The sequence below is a fragment of the Hipposideros armiger genome, unplaced genomic scaffold (genome assembly GCF_001890085.2).
Source record: "Hipposideros armiger isolate ML-2016 unplaced genomic scaffold, ASM189008v1 scaffold_96, whole genome shotgun sequence".
Classification (NCBI taxonomy): Eukaryota; Metazoa; Chordata; class Mammalia; order Chiroptera; family Hipposideridae; genus Hipposideros; species Hipposideros armiger.
Window position 1 is genome coordinate 1,521,603 of NW_017731446.1, and position 19,045 is coordinate 1,540,647.

Sequence of the window (19,045 nt, forward strand, 5' to 3'; positions counted from 1 at the left end):
GCTGGCTGCACACGGTAGCACATGGCAACCCACTGCAGCAGGGACTGCAGCCTGTGCCGTCGCCAGCGACTCACGGCAGCCCAGCTCCAGGTTGAGCTGTTGTTCAGCATCTTAACTGTAGAGGGCAGTGTCACTGGCCCTTATATGTGGGATCCGAACCGGGGCCCTCTGGCGTCCCAAGCCAGCTCTTAACCAATGTGCCACTTGGCCGGCCCAGATAAACCATTTCTTAATTTTATTTGCATAAGCAATGTTTGACAGATGGTTTTCTACCTTGTTCTGATGAAGTGACCTATTATCACTTTGAGTACTGCCTGGCAGAGCCATTTAAAGCTACCTTGTTTCCCTGGAAATAAGACCTAGCTGGAAAATAAGCCATAGCATGATTTTAGGTGCCAAAATATGGCACGTTGGCATACTGAATATTTTAAGCTGAAGGAGGTTGTGGAAAAGGCACCTTTTCCCTGAAACAGGTCATAAAATCCTCATGTGAGGGGTGCGTGCCCTCCATATCCTGGAGGAATCATGCTCCAGCTCATTCTCTGGCTAGGTCTTATTTTGGGGAAAACACTTGATTTGGTTGCCAGTGGTTCTGTCAAGAATCTGACTGTGGACCTGAGAATCCTCACCTGTAAAATGAGAAGTCAGATGACTTCTGACTCTTTAAGAATACATTTTCTTACCCTGGATAACACCTATCCTTACAGGATGAGTCTGCTGGTTTGAGGCCTGGCACTGTGTGTATCTGTGATGGCAGCCTGTAAGGGTCCAGCAAAAACCTAAGTCCAGGGAGCCATCAAAGGGACAGGCTACGTCACTTTTGGCCACGGTGAAGTGAGGTGAGAGCTACAGGGTTCTCACTACTAGGGTGCTTCAGGCATTATTGTTATTACTATTATGAGGAGAAATGACAAGGAGGATGCACATTTAGTCTTTAATTCACTTTTAATAGTATAAACCTCATTTAGGTAGTAGTATTAAGCCACAACAATAATGCCACATTGAACAGCATTTAATAAAATGCATAAAGCTAATTCATGCACTGCAATACTCTATATACAAACACAACAATGCAAATTCTTCTTCAAGACTGAAGACATTGATTAGATATAAAAATCAGTTTAAAAAGAACATGCCATTTTTAAATGCCATCACATAGATAAAGCTGATTTCAAGCTACAGTTTTCAACAGGTTTTAAACCTGGAATTAAAATGTAACGGCATAAACAATAGTTTCTATACTGGGAAGGGCAGAGGTTACAGAAACGGTCCCAAGAAAATCTAACACTCCAATTTTTCCTTTAACAGACATCTTTTAAAAGGGCTGGTAATGCAGCTACATTTTAACAGAGAGCTCCAAACTACAAGTAAAAACTATGGTTTGTACTATGAAAAATGTGCAGCTTTTCAGTTATAAAACTAGTTGAACAGTGGTTTACAAGATAATTGGGAGAACGGGGACTGTAGAAAAATATTCCAGCACTTGAGTTGTATGTGGCAGCAGCATCTGAGTCCATGAATGCTCTGGTTGTTAAAATGACAATTGATTATACTTTGCTAAAGAAATGCCATTTTTCATGTGCAGCATACTACTTCCAAATGTTATCCAAATATTAAGCTTTGTCTGTCTGTCAATTGATAAATACTGCTGAGCATTTTCTTTCAGCATTTTCATAGCATTTTTTCTATGTTGTATGTATAAATACTGAGACACCAAAATTATTGGCTTAATTGAAAGTATAGTTGGGCATTAAAAATAACTGACATTCCTCACCCCAAGATACTTTTTTGTAAGCTCACAATTTTAATTATTTTTAGATTGCTGTTAAAATAGCCCCAAAGGAAAATTTTTAAAGATTCATTTAGAGACTGTCAAGCTTCCACATAATTTTAACTGGAAAGACACCTTCAATAGTGTGATTGTCACAATGGGAAAGGTGACAATCACTGATGGGAGGCCAGTGAAGCAGCAGGCGTTTTACATCACAGATGGGGACGCTGAAGGCTGAATGGCCCAGTTTCACAAAAGGCACTAAGTACTAGGGTCTCAATGAAGTGTTTTCAAACATTTCAATAGCTTATTAAAAAAAAAAGAAAGCAACCTATGGATTATGAGTTTTGCAGTTATCCAGTGATTCTTTTCAGCAGGCAGCTTTCAACCTTCCCCTGCCAATCAGGCCCCCTGTGCTTACCAGGTCCTCGAGAACTACTGCTGGGCTGGGGCCCTGGCTCCCAAGTGCCGAGTCTCAGTTTTAAGCCCGATTAAGGGGGGAAATTCATCAGAATAGACCTGGACAAGGAAAATTTGTCATCTGTAGCTTTAAGGGCATATATATCCATATTAAAATGCAGTTTTCATCTGAAATTTAAAAATCATAAATTACAGAAAGAAGTCAGTGGATTTCAATCACATGCTATAGTTAGAGAAATAATTTAAGATTTGTAATTTATATGCCATAAATTAGCCATCAACATTCATGCTTATTTTTTTTAAAAAACACTAGGTAGGGTTTTTTTCCCCCTCTCAACTGGCATTAGAGAGATGGGAATGTGTTTAGTCGCAGGGGAGTGCCCACCGTCTGCTGAGTCCAGAGCAAGTGGGGAAACTGCTACCACGCTGGGAGCCAGGCCCCCCAGGACACAGACCATTCTGAAACTGACCACGCGACCCAGCGAGTATCTGGGAAGGCCTACTGCTTGAGCTACCAAGTTCCTTCCAGTTAGGCCATAAATAGGTGTGTGACAAACAGGTTAGAGATCCCCACCAAGTTTTTGGAAATGAAGGTATATTGTCTTCCAGCTTCATAGCCCTTGTCTGAACCTAGAGAACACATAGCAACATCATCCTATCAGGACCTTTTCTGTCTGGAACATTCCCTGGTAGAGTGGAGAGTCTGACTTCATGGCCTTTCGCAACCAGGCTCACCCAAAGGAAAATGGAGTTAAGAAAATCTCAGCAAATCGATCCTGCTGAGGGACCTTAGAACACCCACATAAGTTTACTTTAGCAATTCTATCATAGATTCTCTAAAACATAAGGAGTTTTGGATACGTGGCTACATGTCTGTATACATAATATACATCTATGTACACATACACACTATATACACTGTACATATAGAGAAGGTATAAACACATGTACATTCATTCAGTCATCCAAGCCTATAAATCTGTACATGCACAATGCGCTGAAGGGAGCTCAGGGCTGGACACGCAGGTGTGCCTGCTGGTGGGAGGCACACGGGGAGGTCCAGAGCCCTGTGTACGAGAGACCCAAACCCACTTTGCGTTGATTACAAATTCACATCAAAGTTAAGACATTTTCAGAGCCACACAATCTAGGAAATGGAAGAGGGACAGAAGTATGAGGGCCTCTGCCCTGCCTGCTCAGAGCTTTCCAGAATCAAAAAGGGCAGCGACCTCCCAAGATAAAGGAGAATGTCAGAAGATGACACTTTTCATGACTTGGGCTCAGGGAAGAGTTGAAATGTCACCTGTAGCCCTCCTGCCCATAAGGCCATTTCCACTGGAAAGGAGGCCACACACTACTGGACCCTAATCTAACCAGGTACTAGAATTTGGATCCACAGCCAAGGGCTGCCTGTCAGGCAGACAGGGAGTGAGACTGCTCTGCTGAAACTCCCCCACAGGATTAGGATGTGGTTTTCCCAGAACCAAAGCACTTGATACAGCTAGAGTGCTCTAATTCTCGGCTCCCTGCAGTGGCCGTCCGGAGACAAGCAAAACGGCTAAGTAAACTCTAGTGAGTATGCTGCCTCCAGATTAGGGAGCCCAGAGTAGACGTGTCTATTGCTATCACCATGACGGGTGGCAACTGCCTCAGAACAGAGTCCACATTTAATACTGACACTGACAAGCTAGAAAACAATCCCTCTTGAGGGCTATTACATAACATCTTAAAACAAGTGACTATACCTGAAATTAAATATAAAATCCCACATAAAAGAACCCTAACCACAACCTTGTGGCAGAGGTTAGACAATAAATAATGTAACCCCCCCAATAAACACAATTACAAATCTCAGCAGGGTGGTTAATGTACTTGCCTTAAAAATACTTTCCAGGAATAACTTGAAAAGTAGTATGTGCTTGAGTAATTTGGTCTTTTTCTAAGTCTCTTCCTGTCCTTTTTTATGATTATATGTAATGAACTCCACAAATTTCAACAATACATAACTGTCCAATGTTACCTAAGGTAGCACTGTAAAAGAGCCCACGTCATCAGGAAGCGATGGTGAATGTCTGTCCCCACCTCCCTCAGCCAGTGCACCGCTCACGGAGAAAGGAAAGGGTAGGCCAGCGGAAGGGGACGGCTGGATAGGCTACACGGTAAAGAATCCTGCTCCTGGCTTATTTCACTCAGAGATTTCGCGGGCAGAGGGCACCACTTCACTTTAATCTAGAGTTACACAAACTACTGACAAGGGCTAAAAGCCTCATGGAAGTTAAGCCCTAATATCTGCCTGGGATCCCTTTAAAGAATTCTTGACTTTGAGCTTACTTTTAACCAATTTAACAAGAGATGGACTAGAACTGCTGTCCAATGCTTGAAATGATTTGAGGCAGTGAAAATTCAGGTAGTGTGGACATGATCCTTAAGGAACAGGCCACTTCAGAGTAAGGCCAAGAGGATCTGGGAAACTAATGAATGTTCAAAGCCCAACATGGTCCACTGGAGTCAGCCACCACTATCCAAGGGCCTCAAGAAGCAGGACCAGGTAAGAACCAGCAACTTCTAACTAAACAGACTTTTCTTCAGGGCTGTCTTGCTGGAGTGTGGCACTTCCCTATCCAGTTGTTCACTGTCCTCCCGCCTTCTCTTCCCAACATATCTAAGCAATAGCTTCGTCAGGACAGAAGTCTAGGTCTTGGCTTAGCTGCCTGAATATCTTAAGGCAACCCAAGTCTAAAAGCCTGAGACACAGGACTCCCAGGGCCTGCCCTTGGGATTGAGGGCACTGGCTGGCACAGACCTTTTTACCAGCACCAAGAACTCAGATCTGAAAGACGTGACACATGTATTTCGAGGGAGCCACTCCATGATCAACAGACAAGTTTACATTCAGAAATCAATGAAGAGAAAAATAAGCAATTCGCTGTGTCAGATGCATGAATATGCTTCAGAATGCCCTCTGCTAAAATCCTTCACAAGCAGAAATGATACAGACCCACTCTAACTCCATTGTCTTGACCAATTTTTTGTCTTATTTTGAGATTTAAATCACTTCAAGGTTGAAAACCAAAAATTTAGGCTGGCAAGATTAAATCCTTTTCATCATTTTATAATGAGCACCCTCAATATTCTCCAAAATTTGCTTCCAAAGCATGAACTAGAAATGATATAATAATTAAATCCAAACTGGAATTTATAAGTTGGAGAGCCCGTCCCTACTTAATTCCCACTAATAACTTTCATAAAGTGCTTTAACACTTCATAATAAAGCATCTCATCCCATTTTGCTGTAAGCCGGTCGCCCAGCACCCACACACAGCTCTGGACCGAGGGACTGAGCCAGACAGGGAATAATACACTGGGATCTTTTTGGATATCATCTGATCAAAAGGTTTAAGAGATACAAATTTAATCTTACATTTTATTTTTGGGTGTACAAAAAGAAAATACAAAGTACCTGACCCCGTCTTGGACACGCCACTTTTCCCAAACAGGAAATGCTTGCTGCTATTCACATCCATGGGAATTTATGGCTGCTTTTTTCTACAATACAACTTCCGTACAACCACATTCTGTTCTTGTAAATGATGGCCGCTACAACTTATGAGACAGAAGACAACTTTGGGAATTAAGGGTTGTTTTTCAAGGAGCAGGCAGCCTGATTCTGCATCCATCTAAAATATTCCAGGGTTAGTTTGCTGGCACACACCTGGGGGAGTCAAAGTGCATGGTGTGCCAGTACCATTAAAGACGTGCCAATGGAGATGCTGAGTCTGGCAACATTCTGGAAAAACCCTGATATTTAAGGTCAACAGAGACCCCTTCCACTCAGCTTCACCACCACCGCCCTGGCCAGGCAGCAAAGATCCTGCATCCACCCCCACAGTTGTACTGAATCGCAGGAACAGCCCCTTCTCAAGGGGCATCTGGAATGGAACCCGGAGAAGGGAACCCTCACATTCTGAGGCGGCCACGCCCCTCCATGTGAACACTGTGCAGCCGCCCCAATTGTATTCAGGAAGTACTGTCAAGAGTTCAAAATGCCCACCTTGCACCTTTTGGTCAGGAGGCTCCATCTGCCATAGTGGCGGAGGTGATTTGGGGGTGTTGTCAATTGCTGCAGGAATTGGCAGTTAATGTCTGACTGGCTGCATCCAACTCTGGGAACCAGTCATCAGAAGACACCCCAGGTTTGGAGGAGCCTGCAGATGCCTGTCACCGATCAGGACCAGATATCAGGGACCTGATGAGCATCAGCTCTGACTGAGGAAGCTTCTGGTTTGGATCACCACTGACTGTGCCGGTATGTTCCCGTTCGCTGCACGATACAGATAAGCCACGTTTTCATTTGCTCACAGGAATTTCGTTCACCACCACCAACAAAGTGTGCACACAATTAGGAATGATGCCTTCTTAAACAAATGATTGTCTCCTGTACCCTATTGCATTTTCACAGAAATCATTAGCATTTCCACAGAAATCATTAGCATTTCGGCAAAAGACAGTTTTCCATTTGCCCTGCCCAGAGGCAAGATGTTGCTAACATTATGCATCGATAAGAAGTGCTTAAAAAGTGCTAATATTATTACCCTGGTAATTAGTAGCTATTAATTCCAAGGACATTTTTAATATATATATACACATACTGTTCTCTTAGGTTCTTTTAGTTTTCTTTAATACTAGTCTCTGACATTATAAAACTTTGTTTTTTGCCCTTTGAGAATTTCTAAATATAAATTGAGTTAAAAGATTGTTCCAAAATCTGCTGCTTCATCAAAAGGCATTAAAACATTTCTTATGGCAGAAAAGGATCCGACTAGTCTTTTAGTTGCTATTGTCTGGTATTAACAGATACGGAGAAACCAGGTAGGAAATAGCTAACATACTGGAAATATTTGCACATACCAAAATACCACTACTCCATTTTCTTTGTCTCTGAGCGGTCCTGGGAGGATCCTTTTGCTCCTCAGCAGGTGTGTGAGTGCACTATAGACTGGCACCGGTGATCTGCCCATTGTATTCTGCTGTCTCCATCTTGAGGATGTAGGGGATTATGCTGTCTATTGAAACATTGCCAATGAGACCAGTAAAAAAAAGTTCTTCTGTTATGTTGGAGCTCATCAGCCTGAGTGCGGGCAGGCGGACAAGAATCCGGGCCAATCTGTAAGAGGGAGAGTCATTAGAGAAAGGAGGGTTCACTGCCCTTGAGATTTCGCCGTCAACAGGCTCCCAGGGGTCCTGTCTGCACTGCTCAGAATTTAACTGAACAGATCCATCCACTATCCATCTCTTGTTTTTCTGATTTCAGCAGTTCCTTTTATAGGAATTTATCATGAGAAAAAAAGTCAAATAGGTTAAGTGCAAAGATGTATGCACAAATATGTTCCCCTCATTGTTTATGACTTGCATCTTCACCAAAAAAGAAATTAGGGAACCTATTAATAGAGGATAAGTTAAAAGAAATATGGTGTTTCCATATAGCGGATCGCTACATATCCTTAAGAATAAAGATCCATATATTCATTGATAAGGGAAGAAGTCCGTGACATGTAGCTGAATAAAAACCAAAAAGGAGGTTGTATAGTAGCAGGTCCCGCTCAGTTGCACAGCGTGTGTTTGCTTGTGTGCACATGTGTATTCAGGAGGATGTGCACCGGAATGCTAATGGCTAGCCCCTGGGGATTAGGATTTGGAGTGATTGTACGTTATTAACACTTCTTCTGTAATGCCCTAATTTCCAGTGTTCATTTAGCATTATAATTTAAAATAAAACAGTAATTGTTTTTGTTTTGAAGAAGCCCTGGGTGGGAGGGCATACCATGAGCCTGTCCTGGAGGGCTGAGGGACACTAGATGAAGCACCCTGGGTGCTGGACCAGTGCACACAGCATGTGTGCAAGGATACGCACTGCACTGCCAGCCCAGTCTGCAAACAACCTACCTTCTCCTCAGTAGGAAATGTTATATTACAGCACCTCCTCAGCCACGGAAAACAATATGCTCATTGAATATTAAATGGAAAAAAAAAATAAAACCTTACTTTGTATTTTGTGATTCCAATTACACATAAAATATTTCTGGAAATACACAAAACGTTAATAGGTATCTCTAGACAGTGGTATCTACACAGTTCAAAATTTTCTTTTTGCTTTCCAGAATATTCTAATTTTTTTCTACAGTGAACACTGTTATTTTTTTAAAGGGAAAATATATTCACATTATGCAAGCAGCGCTCAGACACCATCATCCATTCACCCAGCCACTGTGAGTCTTGCAGGGCGCACAAAGGTGTAAGAGGACACCACAACAGACCTGGAGGGGCTGACCAGCTGCAGGGTGTCAGGAAGTCAGCAAGGGCAAATCAAGGAGGACTTCCTGGCGCGTGGCACATCTCAGCCGGGCCTTAGAGGCTCGCTAAAACCAGCAGAGATGCAAAGAATGGGGAGGAATTGGGGATGGGGGGAGGGGGCATTTCAGGAGGAACAAACAGTATGAGAAAAAGCATACAGATGGCAAAGACTAAAAAAATGAATGTATGAACAGGATGTTAACCATTCTAGGGCCATTTCTTTGGGAAAACTGTCTTCGAGTGACTTTCTGAATCCTATAAGAAAAGCATCCCCTATCTCATTTTTGGTCCTAAATCACCTGGCTTGTCCCCCTTTTCTCCCAGGGTCCTTGACTGGACAAGGAGTGACTCAGGGTTTTTTTCAGAGCATCTACTTTCAAAGGCCAGAGCGCTGCTATTGTCAAGGTGATTAGTCTAGTGTGCTGTGGCTCTGCCAGCAGCCTCCAGAAGGGGCACTGTCAGCCTCTTCTGGCTGCAGGCCGTGTGGGAGTAGGCCCGTGGCAGGAGACAGCTTGCTTGCATGCCTAGCTGGATGAGTTTTGAGTGTGGGTACATTACTTGACAGTCCCATCCTATATGTACTGAGGCTGAAGAAACTCTAGATTCATGGTGAGGTCTTCAGTGATTCCAGTAGAAAATGGATCCTGCTTTGGCAAAAGCTGCCTGGGGGCTATGGAGGAATGCCTAAAGCAGAGGTGGGCTCTCTGCCAGCAGGGCCAGCCAGAGGCCCCCCAATCACACCAGAGAAACGGTCCTCCTCAGGCCTGGGGCATCTCCGTTCCAGCGGGCATCTGGGGACTGAAGTCTGCACAAGAGACACAGTTGGGAAAAGCGGGGCCATGCATCCTCCTGGTCAATTTTGCTGCAGCGTTTATTTTGAGGGGACAGGGTAGAGAGGGAAATATTAAATATTTTGCTTGAAAGGGCCCTAGAAATTCATGTAGCCTCCAGTGGGTTGGAAGTGGTCACAGGGAAAGAGCTCTTCTGGAAACTCCTTAGCTGGCATTCTGCCCTATTTCAGAACAACTTTCCTGTTCAAATCTGCATGAGAAAGGCTCATTTATAGATATATACATTTTTGGCTCCAACCATTACAAACAACAAATTAATTTTCACCTAAAATTAAAGAACTTAAAAAAATAAGCTTATCTGAGGGTAAAATTACTATTTTATACAACCTACTCATTCCTTTATAGGTGTCAGATTTGGCTTCTGTCCATGACAACTTTTCTGTCAGGTACTCTAACATTGCCGCTTGAGTGGATGTGAACCAGAGGGCAGAGCTTCCAGCTGTTCTGGACAAGGGAGTCTCCATGACGACTCAGTCCCATGCACAGTTTAGCCCCACAGGAGATCACACAGCATTGACTCCAACCCCCACATCAAAGAAGCAACCCAAGGTCTTGCTCAGTTACCCAGAAACTGGGATGGCCTGGTACTCCTGACCCACACTTGCATACCACCTTCCGCACTCCATTACCACCTACTAAATGCAAAAATTAAAGTGTGACCAAATGGAGGCTCTACCAGGCTGCTAGAAAGGGTAAGGCTAACATAATCTAAATTTGCAACCACAGATCCAGCTGCAATCCTCCCTGCCCCGAGCAAGAGTGTGTGCTGGTGTGCCTCACCGGTAGGTGTCTTCAGAGTAGGTTTTCTGAACATAGTCCTGCAACTCCATCTGTGCCTTTTCTTGGAACTTTTCAATCTGGCTTGTGCTGGTCAAACCTGGATGATCTAAAAAAAGAAAAGTGCCCCCAAATTGTTCTCAGTATTCAGAAAGCTTGCCTTACAGACTTCTTAGTACTTATTTTTAATCAAACTCTGACAAATTTCTCAAGTACAACAGATTTACTCTGAAGGCTCATCAGGTTTGGATATTATTGTAAGAACACTGGATTTTTCCCGGTGCTTGGCCCAGGCCTGGCGGTAACCAGGAGGGGGCTGGGCTCCCGTGGTCATGCAGCCCTCAGCAGCCCCACCTGCTGCTTCTGAACATTTGGCTTCCTATTACTCTAGAAAACATGTTGATTTTAAAACATGAAATTAGAAATTTACTTTTTAGATATTTAATCACATAATTTCTCCTGTTTTTAGTACCTATTTTGTTGTTTGTGAGTAGAGGGCTGGGGAGGAAGGGAAATGTTAAGCTGTGTCTAACTCCAGCTGTCCAGGACAATAGTCAGGACAGCAGTCGCCCAAGTGACCTGTCAGGAGGCTCCAGATAACAGCCAAGGGGAAGTGAGTGAGGCCAGCCCAGCTGTCTCTTACTTTCCACCAACAGTCCTGCTGCCTCCTCTTCATCTGCTGTGACCACATCTTTCATGTGCCCTGCAACAACTGCTGCTACTGCCCTCCAGAGACTATTGGGAAACTGTGCAGTTTCAATCTGTACTGGGTTATATATGCTAACATAACCTGAAAATTGGCAAAGAGCAAACAAAACAAATCAGAAACAAAAAGGACAGGATGCTAGAACACTATTTTGTATGCCATAGCCCTGTTTGGCCAATGGTTTAATTAAGATACAGATTAAATCTACTCAGTATATGAAGTCATTTCTTTGGGACTGTAAAGGCCAGAATTTAAAAGAATGTATGTATTTATGCTAGCAGGGCACATCTAGTATGAGAACATTCAGTCGCATACAGTCTGGCAGGGCTCTCTCTACACCACTAATGACAGTATGTTCATATTCACAAACATCAGTAGACACAAGGGGGAGACTCACGCGTCACCACCGCATATCTTACCGGGGCTGAAGAGAACTATAGCTTTAAGGTATGCATACTCATAGCCGTCTATATCCAGCTTCGCCATACTGTTACAGAACTCCTGAAGTTTCCAGATGTGTTCCATGACTTGCTTTATCCGGTCACCAGAAAGCTTATCTAGAAATCAACATCACAGATCCTCTGAGAAAGGCCGATAAGAACAATAACATGAGTTTCTTTGAGGAGACAGATTGAAAGAAGAGAGTCATTTCACATGTTAATGAAAAACCAGTTATCTCAAGATGGTCAAGAGTTTAATTTTCCAGTTAAAGGTGAAGTGACAATAGGTACCCCAATTCCACTATTATATATCCTGCCTCAATAACGAACCCCTGGACCAACGATTCTCCCTGGTCCCACCCTGGGCAGCACCTTTGGCCTGTAAGTGCAAATTGATACTTGCTTTTATTCTGTGCTTAAGACCCATGTCTGTTCTCATCAATGGTTAGGTTTTCTAAGTCTCTGCAGGCATTTAATATCTACTTGTCAACCTGAAAAGTTGGCACTTTTTAGTTGTCAAACTAATTTTATGTTACCTGATTTAATCTTCATGACAATACTTTGCTAAGAGGTATCAACATTAACTATATTCATTAAAAATAAAACTAAAGCTTATTTGAGAACAAATCTAAATTCAATAAAATATTAAAAGGTTTTAAAAATCACTTTTTTATAAGGAATAACTACGAAAACTAGGTAACTCACATTGCTAGATAATGAAACACCTAGGATGCCCCATTACAGGTGCATTAGAATTCCAATTCAGCTGCAAGTGTAGACTTGGTCTTGAACTCTGGGCATGCTCCGTCTAGAGCAGCGGTTCTCAACCTTCCTAATGCTGCGACCCTTAATACAGTTTCTCATGTTGTGGTGACCCCCAACCATAAAATTATTTTCATTGCTACTCTATAACTGTAATTTTGCTACTGTTATGAATCATAATGTAAATATCTTTTTGTTTTCCGATGGTCTTAGGCGACCCCTGTGAAAGGGTCGTTTGACCCCCAAAGGGGTCACGACCCACAGGTTGAGAACCGCTCGTCTAGACAGTGTCTTCAGTGTGCTGTGGACACACAGCATGTGGAGAGAGTGCACTGGCCATCTCCTAGTCCTGATATGCTGGGGTCTGACCACCAAATGTTAGACGGTTGTCATAGATCTTAGAAGAGAGTCACCTGTTCATTCACAAGAAGCTGGGTGAGGTAGCTTTTCTGAACCAGGGGTCTGTCTGCTTGACCCAGGCTAGCACCCCAGCTCTTCTACCTGTTGTTTCATTTGGGGCAAGCCAGCTACCTTACCGGGACCTCAGTTTCCCCATATGTAACAGAAATAATAGTCTCTATGCAGCGGTTCTCAACCTGTGGGTCGCGACCCCTTTGGGGGTTGAATGACCCTTTCACAGGGGTCGCCTAAGACCATCGGAAAACAAAAAGATATTTACATTACGATTCATAACAGTAGCAAAATTACAGTTATAGAGTAGCAACGAAAATAATTTTATGGCTGGGGGTCACCACAACATGAGGAACTATATTAAGGGGTCGTGGCATTAGGAAGGTTGAGAACCGCTGCTTTATAGGGTTGTGAGGATCTGTGAGGTATTACACATGAAAAGGTAATCTGTTAATGAAGATGAAATCATAAGTTGTTATATTGTGAAAACATACTAAATGCCTGTGTAACAGGAAGGTGGCAACTTTTTTTTGCAATTATCTTGTTTTTTGTGTTCCCCTTTCATATTTATTATATGAAAAGAAGGCAATCAGGTAGAAATTTAAATGTTCTGATTGTTAAAGGTCCTATGACTTAGAAGTTAAACTTCCCTCAGCCTATGGATGCTATGGGACACTGAAGCTGGCCAATTTGTGACAGGCCAGCCTAGATGGAGACATACTGCCCCACATCCCCAGCCCTACCTTCCTGGATGCTGTTCTGCAGGTGGTTGACAATGGCTGCCAGGATAGTGGAGAGACTCATGACCTGGGCACACTGGGCCAGGCCGAGGGTGAAGAGCTCGTTCCAGCAGGCCCGCACCAGGCTGGTATTGCAGTCCTGCCTGGGGACACAGAGGTGAGGGTGGGTGTGGTGTATAATATGTTGGCACTCCCCCAAGCCCCAGCATTCCCCAAACAAGTGGATTCGGCAAGTGTGTACTGAAGGTCTATGATGTATCTGGGATCATGCTCCAGGAACACTACTGCCTAAGCATCTCTTAACTAAGTCCCTCTGAGGATAAACTATTTTCTTTAAAAAAATTATTTAAACTTAAGTAATGAGAAATTTTAATAGGTATGACTCGTCATTTCCTATAGCCTTCTAAATCTGCAGCTGTCCTGGCATGGCTCTGTCTTAAGAGGCTGCAGAGATCACAGGACTAAGAGCTGAGTGTAGATTCTGAAGGGAGGAGACACACCTTGCATCTGTACTTGAGAAGAGAACTGAGGGCCTGCAAATCCTGTGAGGGAGGTGCTGCGACTGCAGCAGGGAGGAAGAGGCCAGCCAAGTCAGCTTTCAGCCCTGCCTTGGGTAATTTATACTCAGGATGGCATGGCTGGTGCATGGCAGAACAGTATGTCCTTATCTCAGACACCTCCTGATGCAGCATGCCCCTACTTGTCTCCAGATTTCAGGACAACTCTTGCCTCTATTCCACTCCATCCCCAGTTCCTAGCTCTAAACCTTCCGCACATGGCGAAAGCTTGATAATGATTTGAGGAACACTGCAGCACTGACAACCATGGTCATAGGAAAATCAGGTAATAGGTACAAACTGGAAGGACCCTCAGAGATCTTCTAGGCCATTTCTAGAGAGAAGGCCCTTGCCTGAGGCTATGCAGAGAAAAAGGCCACTTACCCAAGTGCCTGAAAGGCTGGGATTGACCTGGCCCAGTGCATGGAGAGGAAAAGCAGGCGGGATGCCGACTCACAGATGTAGTGCACGTTGAGGTACTCTGGCATTGGGCTGGGCATCGTCAGCTAGAGAAGAGAAGGTACAGAGCACAGGTGGTGATGGAGGGACAGGTGATGGCTTGGTTTGTCGATACAAATCCCTGCTGCATTTCAACATCATGGCAGTCAGAGTCACTGTCTCTGATGCTGAGACTCCTGTGCGGACCCATCCTATGAAGTATGTGTCCTCTGCAGGGGGTGCTGGTACCAGCTCCCCGTGCTTTCTTTCCCAGTGAACTATGGCTTGATGGCCCTTGGAATGTGGCATGATGGGGATCTCCACCAGCTTACCATACAAACACATACTTTTCAACTCTTGCCACAACTAAATTGTTATTTGTTCTAAGGCAATTCTATTTTGAGTCGTAGGTTAAAGTCTAAATCAAATTAGGGACCAGGGGTCAAACTTCACGGGCAAACAGACATGTGGTAGGTGGTGGCTTCAAGGTATGAGTGAGTGCGAGCTGGGCAGTAGCCCAGATGGTAGGAGGAGGCTATCCCACCACCAGGATGTTGGGGCGGGGCTCCAGGAGCCCCACTATCTAAGAAGGAACTCTGTGCCTCTGAAGCTTGAATCCTACTGATGGCCTGTGTCCTTGGCACCCTTGGGCAACTATGAGCAGTGACCCTTTTTCCTTAAGTGACTGGCTAGATCTCTCTAGTAAATGCTGGGGGAACAGGAAGACTCAGTCTGGAGACCTAGAGACTAAGAGGGTTTCAGGGAAGCTGGAAACGTTCTGTAGAAGCGAGGCCAGTGGAGGAGAGGTGGAGACCTATGAGACCTCACAGCACCCTTCAAGGATATCTGAGATGTACTTTCTATGGCTCTAGAGGGCAAAGTCAGGACCAATGGCTGCCTATGCTGGAGCAGAAAAAGGGGCCTGCCTGAGCCTGTGCTGGAACCAGGTCGTCATCGGAAAGCGGAAGGCGGATCAGTCAGCTATCAGCCCTCGCTGGTCAGTACCATGTAACCTCTCTGGGCAATGACAGGCTATGCCTGCTTCAAGGTTACCTTCGGAGCCAAATGGCACAGTGAGCCAAAGATAAGTGAAAATGCTTCATAATGGAGACAAAGGTTCTGGAATATAAGATCCTGATAAAATACCACAATATGAAAATGAGCTCATTCCAAGGTTTGCTTTTTAAATGGAGATGAGCTTTGGTACAGAGCCCCTCTCCCAGCAGCCTGGGGAAGCTGAGGGCAGGTGGTTAAGTTGAACACACTCACCTTAAATGTGACGTGAGTGTCTGAAAGGAGGGGGCCTTCAACCTCGATGATGGGTGTGGACTGGTCTCTGCTGATGACATGGATGCTTCCTCCGCCACTGGGGTCTATCCCGTCTGCCAGGCTGGGAGGTGAGGAGCTGTCTGTGGTATTAAGTGCTTTAGCTAAGGTATCAAATGCCCTGTGAGTAAAAATGAAGCAAGTATTGTGAGTCCACAGCTTTTAGGGGGAAAGGAACTCTAGCTGAGACATAATTTAGAAGACGAATGCATTGGGGAAAGATAATTATATTCTACCTGCTAAAAAAAGGGATAAAAATGAAGTTTCTATATATTATCTATACTTCGTCTTAGGCACCAAGCGATATAGTATTTATTTTCACATGTAATTTGTATTTTTGATAACTTCTTTCCAAGGTAGAATTCTCTGTATTTTATAGATGTGAAAGCTGAGGCTTAGCGAAGTTAAATAAATTTTCTAAAACCACCCACATAATAAATGGTAGAACGAGAGCTCTACCTAACTCGAATCCCTCCTCTTTCCATTGGATCTAGACCTCACTTTGCTATTAGACTGCAAGGGAATGTGAAGACCAGCACGCTCATGTGGCCCCAGCCGTGCACCTGCCCAGTTTGGCAGCACAGGCAGGAGTGGCCGGCCCCATAGGAAAGGAGCCAACTCAAGAGCCAGGTTACAGAGAAGACACACCCTCAGCGGCCACTTGCAGACTTCTGGGACCAGCTAACGCTATCCACCACCTAATATCTACCTACCTTGATGGATTTAAGCTCTAGACTCACTACTTATGAAAAATATACATGAGAAAAATAGGCTAAAACAGAATTGGGAAAGGGAATGAACTATTAATATTCAGGAACAATCAACAGTGACTGATACAAGTAACATCTGTCCACGGAAGGGTTTTCCCCCACTTCCACTGAGTTACTCAAGGTCCTTTTTCATTGTTTGGAATGAAAAGCAGTTTTGATTGTTTTATATCATTCATATATACTGGGGGTGCCAAAAAAATGTATGCAAATAACTTGTATTTATCTTTTGTTATCGGTATATATTAAGTATTACAATTTTAATAGTTTTTTTCCTTTCTTAAAATGTGTGTACATTTTTTTGGAACCCTCTGTATATATGAACCCACATTCCCACAGTTAAAATGTAAAAGGAGACAGACCTGTGCAGGGGCACTGTGACAATTTTACAATTCTTGATTAAATACGGGGTGGGTGTCAAAATGCTGCCACCCACTCTCACAGTGCAGCGACTGAGTGTGCATGCCAGGAGGGGAACCTCCACGCTCCCTCCTGTGTTCGTACCGAGTAATCTCACTTGCAGACTGGTCCTCCGGCTGCATTTCCGAAGTGTCACCATTGTTAAGAGATTCACTGAGGTTGGCAAGCGAGGTTACTACATTTGCCAATGTGCCCAGAGCTCCCTGGCTTGTTTCAGCCTATTAAACAAAAAATAACATTAAAAGAACATACACACACGACTCTCAGGCCAATGGAAGTATAATGTTGGTTTAAAAACAGCTCCTATGGGGGTCTGACTACAATGGGGCAGCATGGGAAGATCTTTTTGGTGATGGAATAGTTCTGTATCTTGATGGTGGTAGTAGTCACACAAATCTACATGTGATAAAATGACAGAACAAAAAGATATAAATTAGGGCTGGCCGAGTGGCGCGTTGGTTAAGAGTTGGTTTGGGATGCCAGCTCTGAATAGCAGGGCCCCAGTTCGGCTCCCTGACATGAGGGCCAGTGACGCTGCGCCCTCTACAGCTAAGATGGTGAACAACAGCTTGACCTGGAGCTGACCATGAGGCATAGGCTGCAGTGCAGCTGCAGTGGGCTCCCATAAGCTACCATGAGCGGCCAGTAGCCGACGTGAGCTGCCAAGAGCCGCCGTGAGCAGCTGTCCAGTGACCGGCGAGCGACTGCCTCACCCAGGAAGAGCGCAATGATAATGCCAACATGGGCCAGTGAAGTGATGTCCTCCACAGCTAGACTGAAGAAAAAAAGGACAGCAACTTGTCTGTTCCCCTTCCCCAATTCCCCAACGCTGTTATTCCCTTCCCCCATTCCCCAATAAAAATCTTTAAAAAAAACCAAACAAGATAAAAATTAGACATCACCAAAATTTAAACTTCTGTGCTTCAAAAGACATTATCAGGAAAGTAAAAAGACACCCCCCCACACAAGACAACCTACAGAATGGGGGGAAATATTTGCAAATTATACATCTGATAATGGTTTAGTTGCCAGAATATTTAAAAAACTCTTACAACTCAATAATAAAAATACAAATAAGCCAGTTAAAAATGGGCAAAAGATTTAAGTAGACGTTTCTTCAAAGAAGGTATACAAATAGCCAAAAAGCACTTGAAATGATGCTCAACATCACTGGAAATGCAAATTAAAACCACAATGAGATACCACTTCACACTCACTGGGGTGGCTAGAATTAAAAAGACATACAACAACAAGTGTTGGAGAGGATAGGCAGAAACTGGAACCCTCATACACTGCTGGTGGGAATGTAAAAAGGTACAGCCACTATGGAAAACAGTCTGGCAATTCCTCAAAAGTTTAAACACAGAGTTACCATATGAGTTACAAGCAATTCCACTCCTAGGTATACTTGTATATACATAAGAGAAATGAAAACACGTCCACAAAAAAACTTGTGTTCATAACATTACTCATAATAGACAAAAAGTAGAAACAACCCAAATGTTCACCAGCTGATGAATAGATAAAATGTGGTATAGCCACTCAAAGCATGTTGTCAATAAAAAGACACAACAGAATAGCTGCTGTGAAATCCTTGGTAATCAAGAGTTTTAAGGTTGTTCGGGCCTTCCTTTCCGTCTTACAGTTTCTCTCCACCCCACTACCCAGTCAGTCACTGTCCCGAATGTCTCTGGGTGACAGCAGCAAGCCAGGTGTGGTGTCTAGGTCACGCATATCATCGCTGCCCAAAGATGGGAAGCTCAAAGCCCAGCCTAAGGATCACCAGGTAAAGGGCAGCTCTCCATTGCAGCCAAAGGCTCTCATTTTTGCCTTTTCTTTCCCAAAAGAGGATGCTCCCTAATACACTGAGTATGCACACCAATGTGCACATGAGCAAATGAGAAGGAAGCCTAAAGGCCCAGCTGTGGTTCTAAAGGCAGCAGCAATGCCGGCACTGTTACCAAGTCACTCCTTTTAGAGAAGAAAACTTGGACCTCAGCCATGGCTGGCTGCTACCTCATCATTATTTGGGTTACATCAGGAACAATGAGATGAGAAAGACAATGGCCCTGGATAAAACCCTCCTCCTTAGTTACCTTCAAGGAATTAGCCAGTTGTCTCTCTTGGATTGACAAATATCTCTGTTCACAGCAAGCTAAATTCCCTCTGGCTGACTTGCTTTAGCAGTTTTAGAATTGTTAAGAATCCTGGCTGAGCTTCTTCCTGCAGATCATCTAATAAAAAGGAACTAGAGGCTTCTGCAAAAGGCCATCTTAGGATAAGCATGCCAGTAAGTTTGCCAATGTGT

General features: G+C 43.9%; 1 protein-coding gene across 5 annotated transcripts in view; it reads right to left on the minus strand.

Moving 5' to 3' along the window:
* Positions 1 to 926: 926 nt before the first annotated feature.
* NR2C2 (nuclear receptor subfamily 2 group C member 2) overlaps positions 927 to 19,045 on the minus strand; it is a 101,162-nt gene continuing 83,043 nt past the window's right edge. For 3 of the 5 annotated variants that reach the window (XM_019645989.1, XM_019645985.1, XM_019645986.1), the window contains 8 exons: positions 16,822 to 16,955; positions 15,494 to 15,671; positions 14,171 to 14,292; positions 13,233 to 13,372; positions 11,296 to 11,433; positions 10,814 to 10,960; positions 10,174 to 10,279; positions 927 to 7,355 (listed from right to left, as the gene is read on the minus strand). In XM_019645989.1, coding sequence (XP_019501534.1) covers positions 7,181 to 7,355; positions 10,174 to 10,279; positions 10,814 to 10,960; positions 11,296 to 11,433; positions 13,233 to 13,372; positions 14,171 to 14,292; positions 15,494 to 15,671; positions 16,822 to 16,955 — 1,140 coding nt within the window. In that variant the 3' untranslated portion in view covers positions 927 to 7,180. The remainder of the gene's footprint in view (positions 7,356 to 10,173; positions 10,280 to 10,813; positions 10,961 to 11,295; positions 11,434 to 13,232; positions 13,373 to 14,170; positions 14,293 to 15,493; positions 15,672 to 16,821; positions 16,956 to 19,045) is intronic. The other 2 variants (XM_019645988.1, XM_019645987.1) reach the window with 1 other exon arrangement.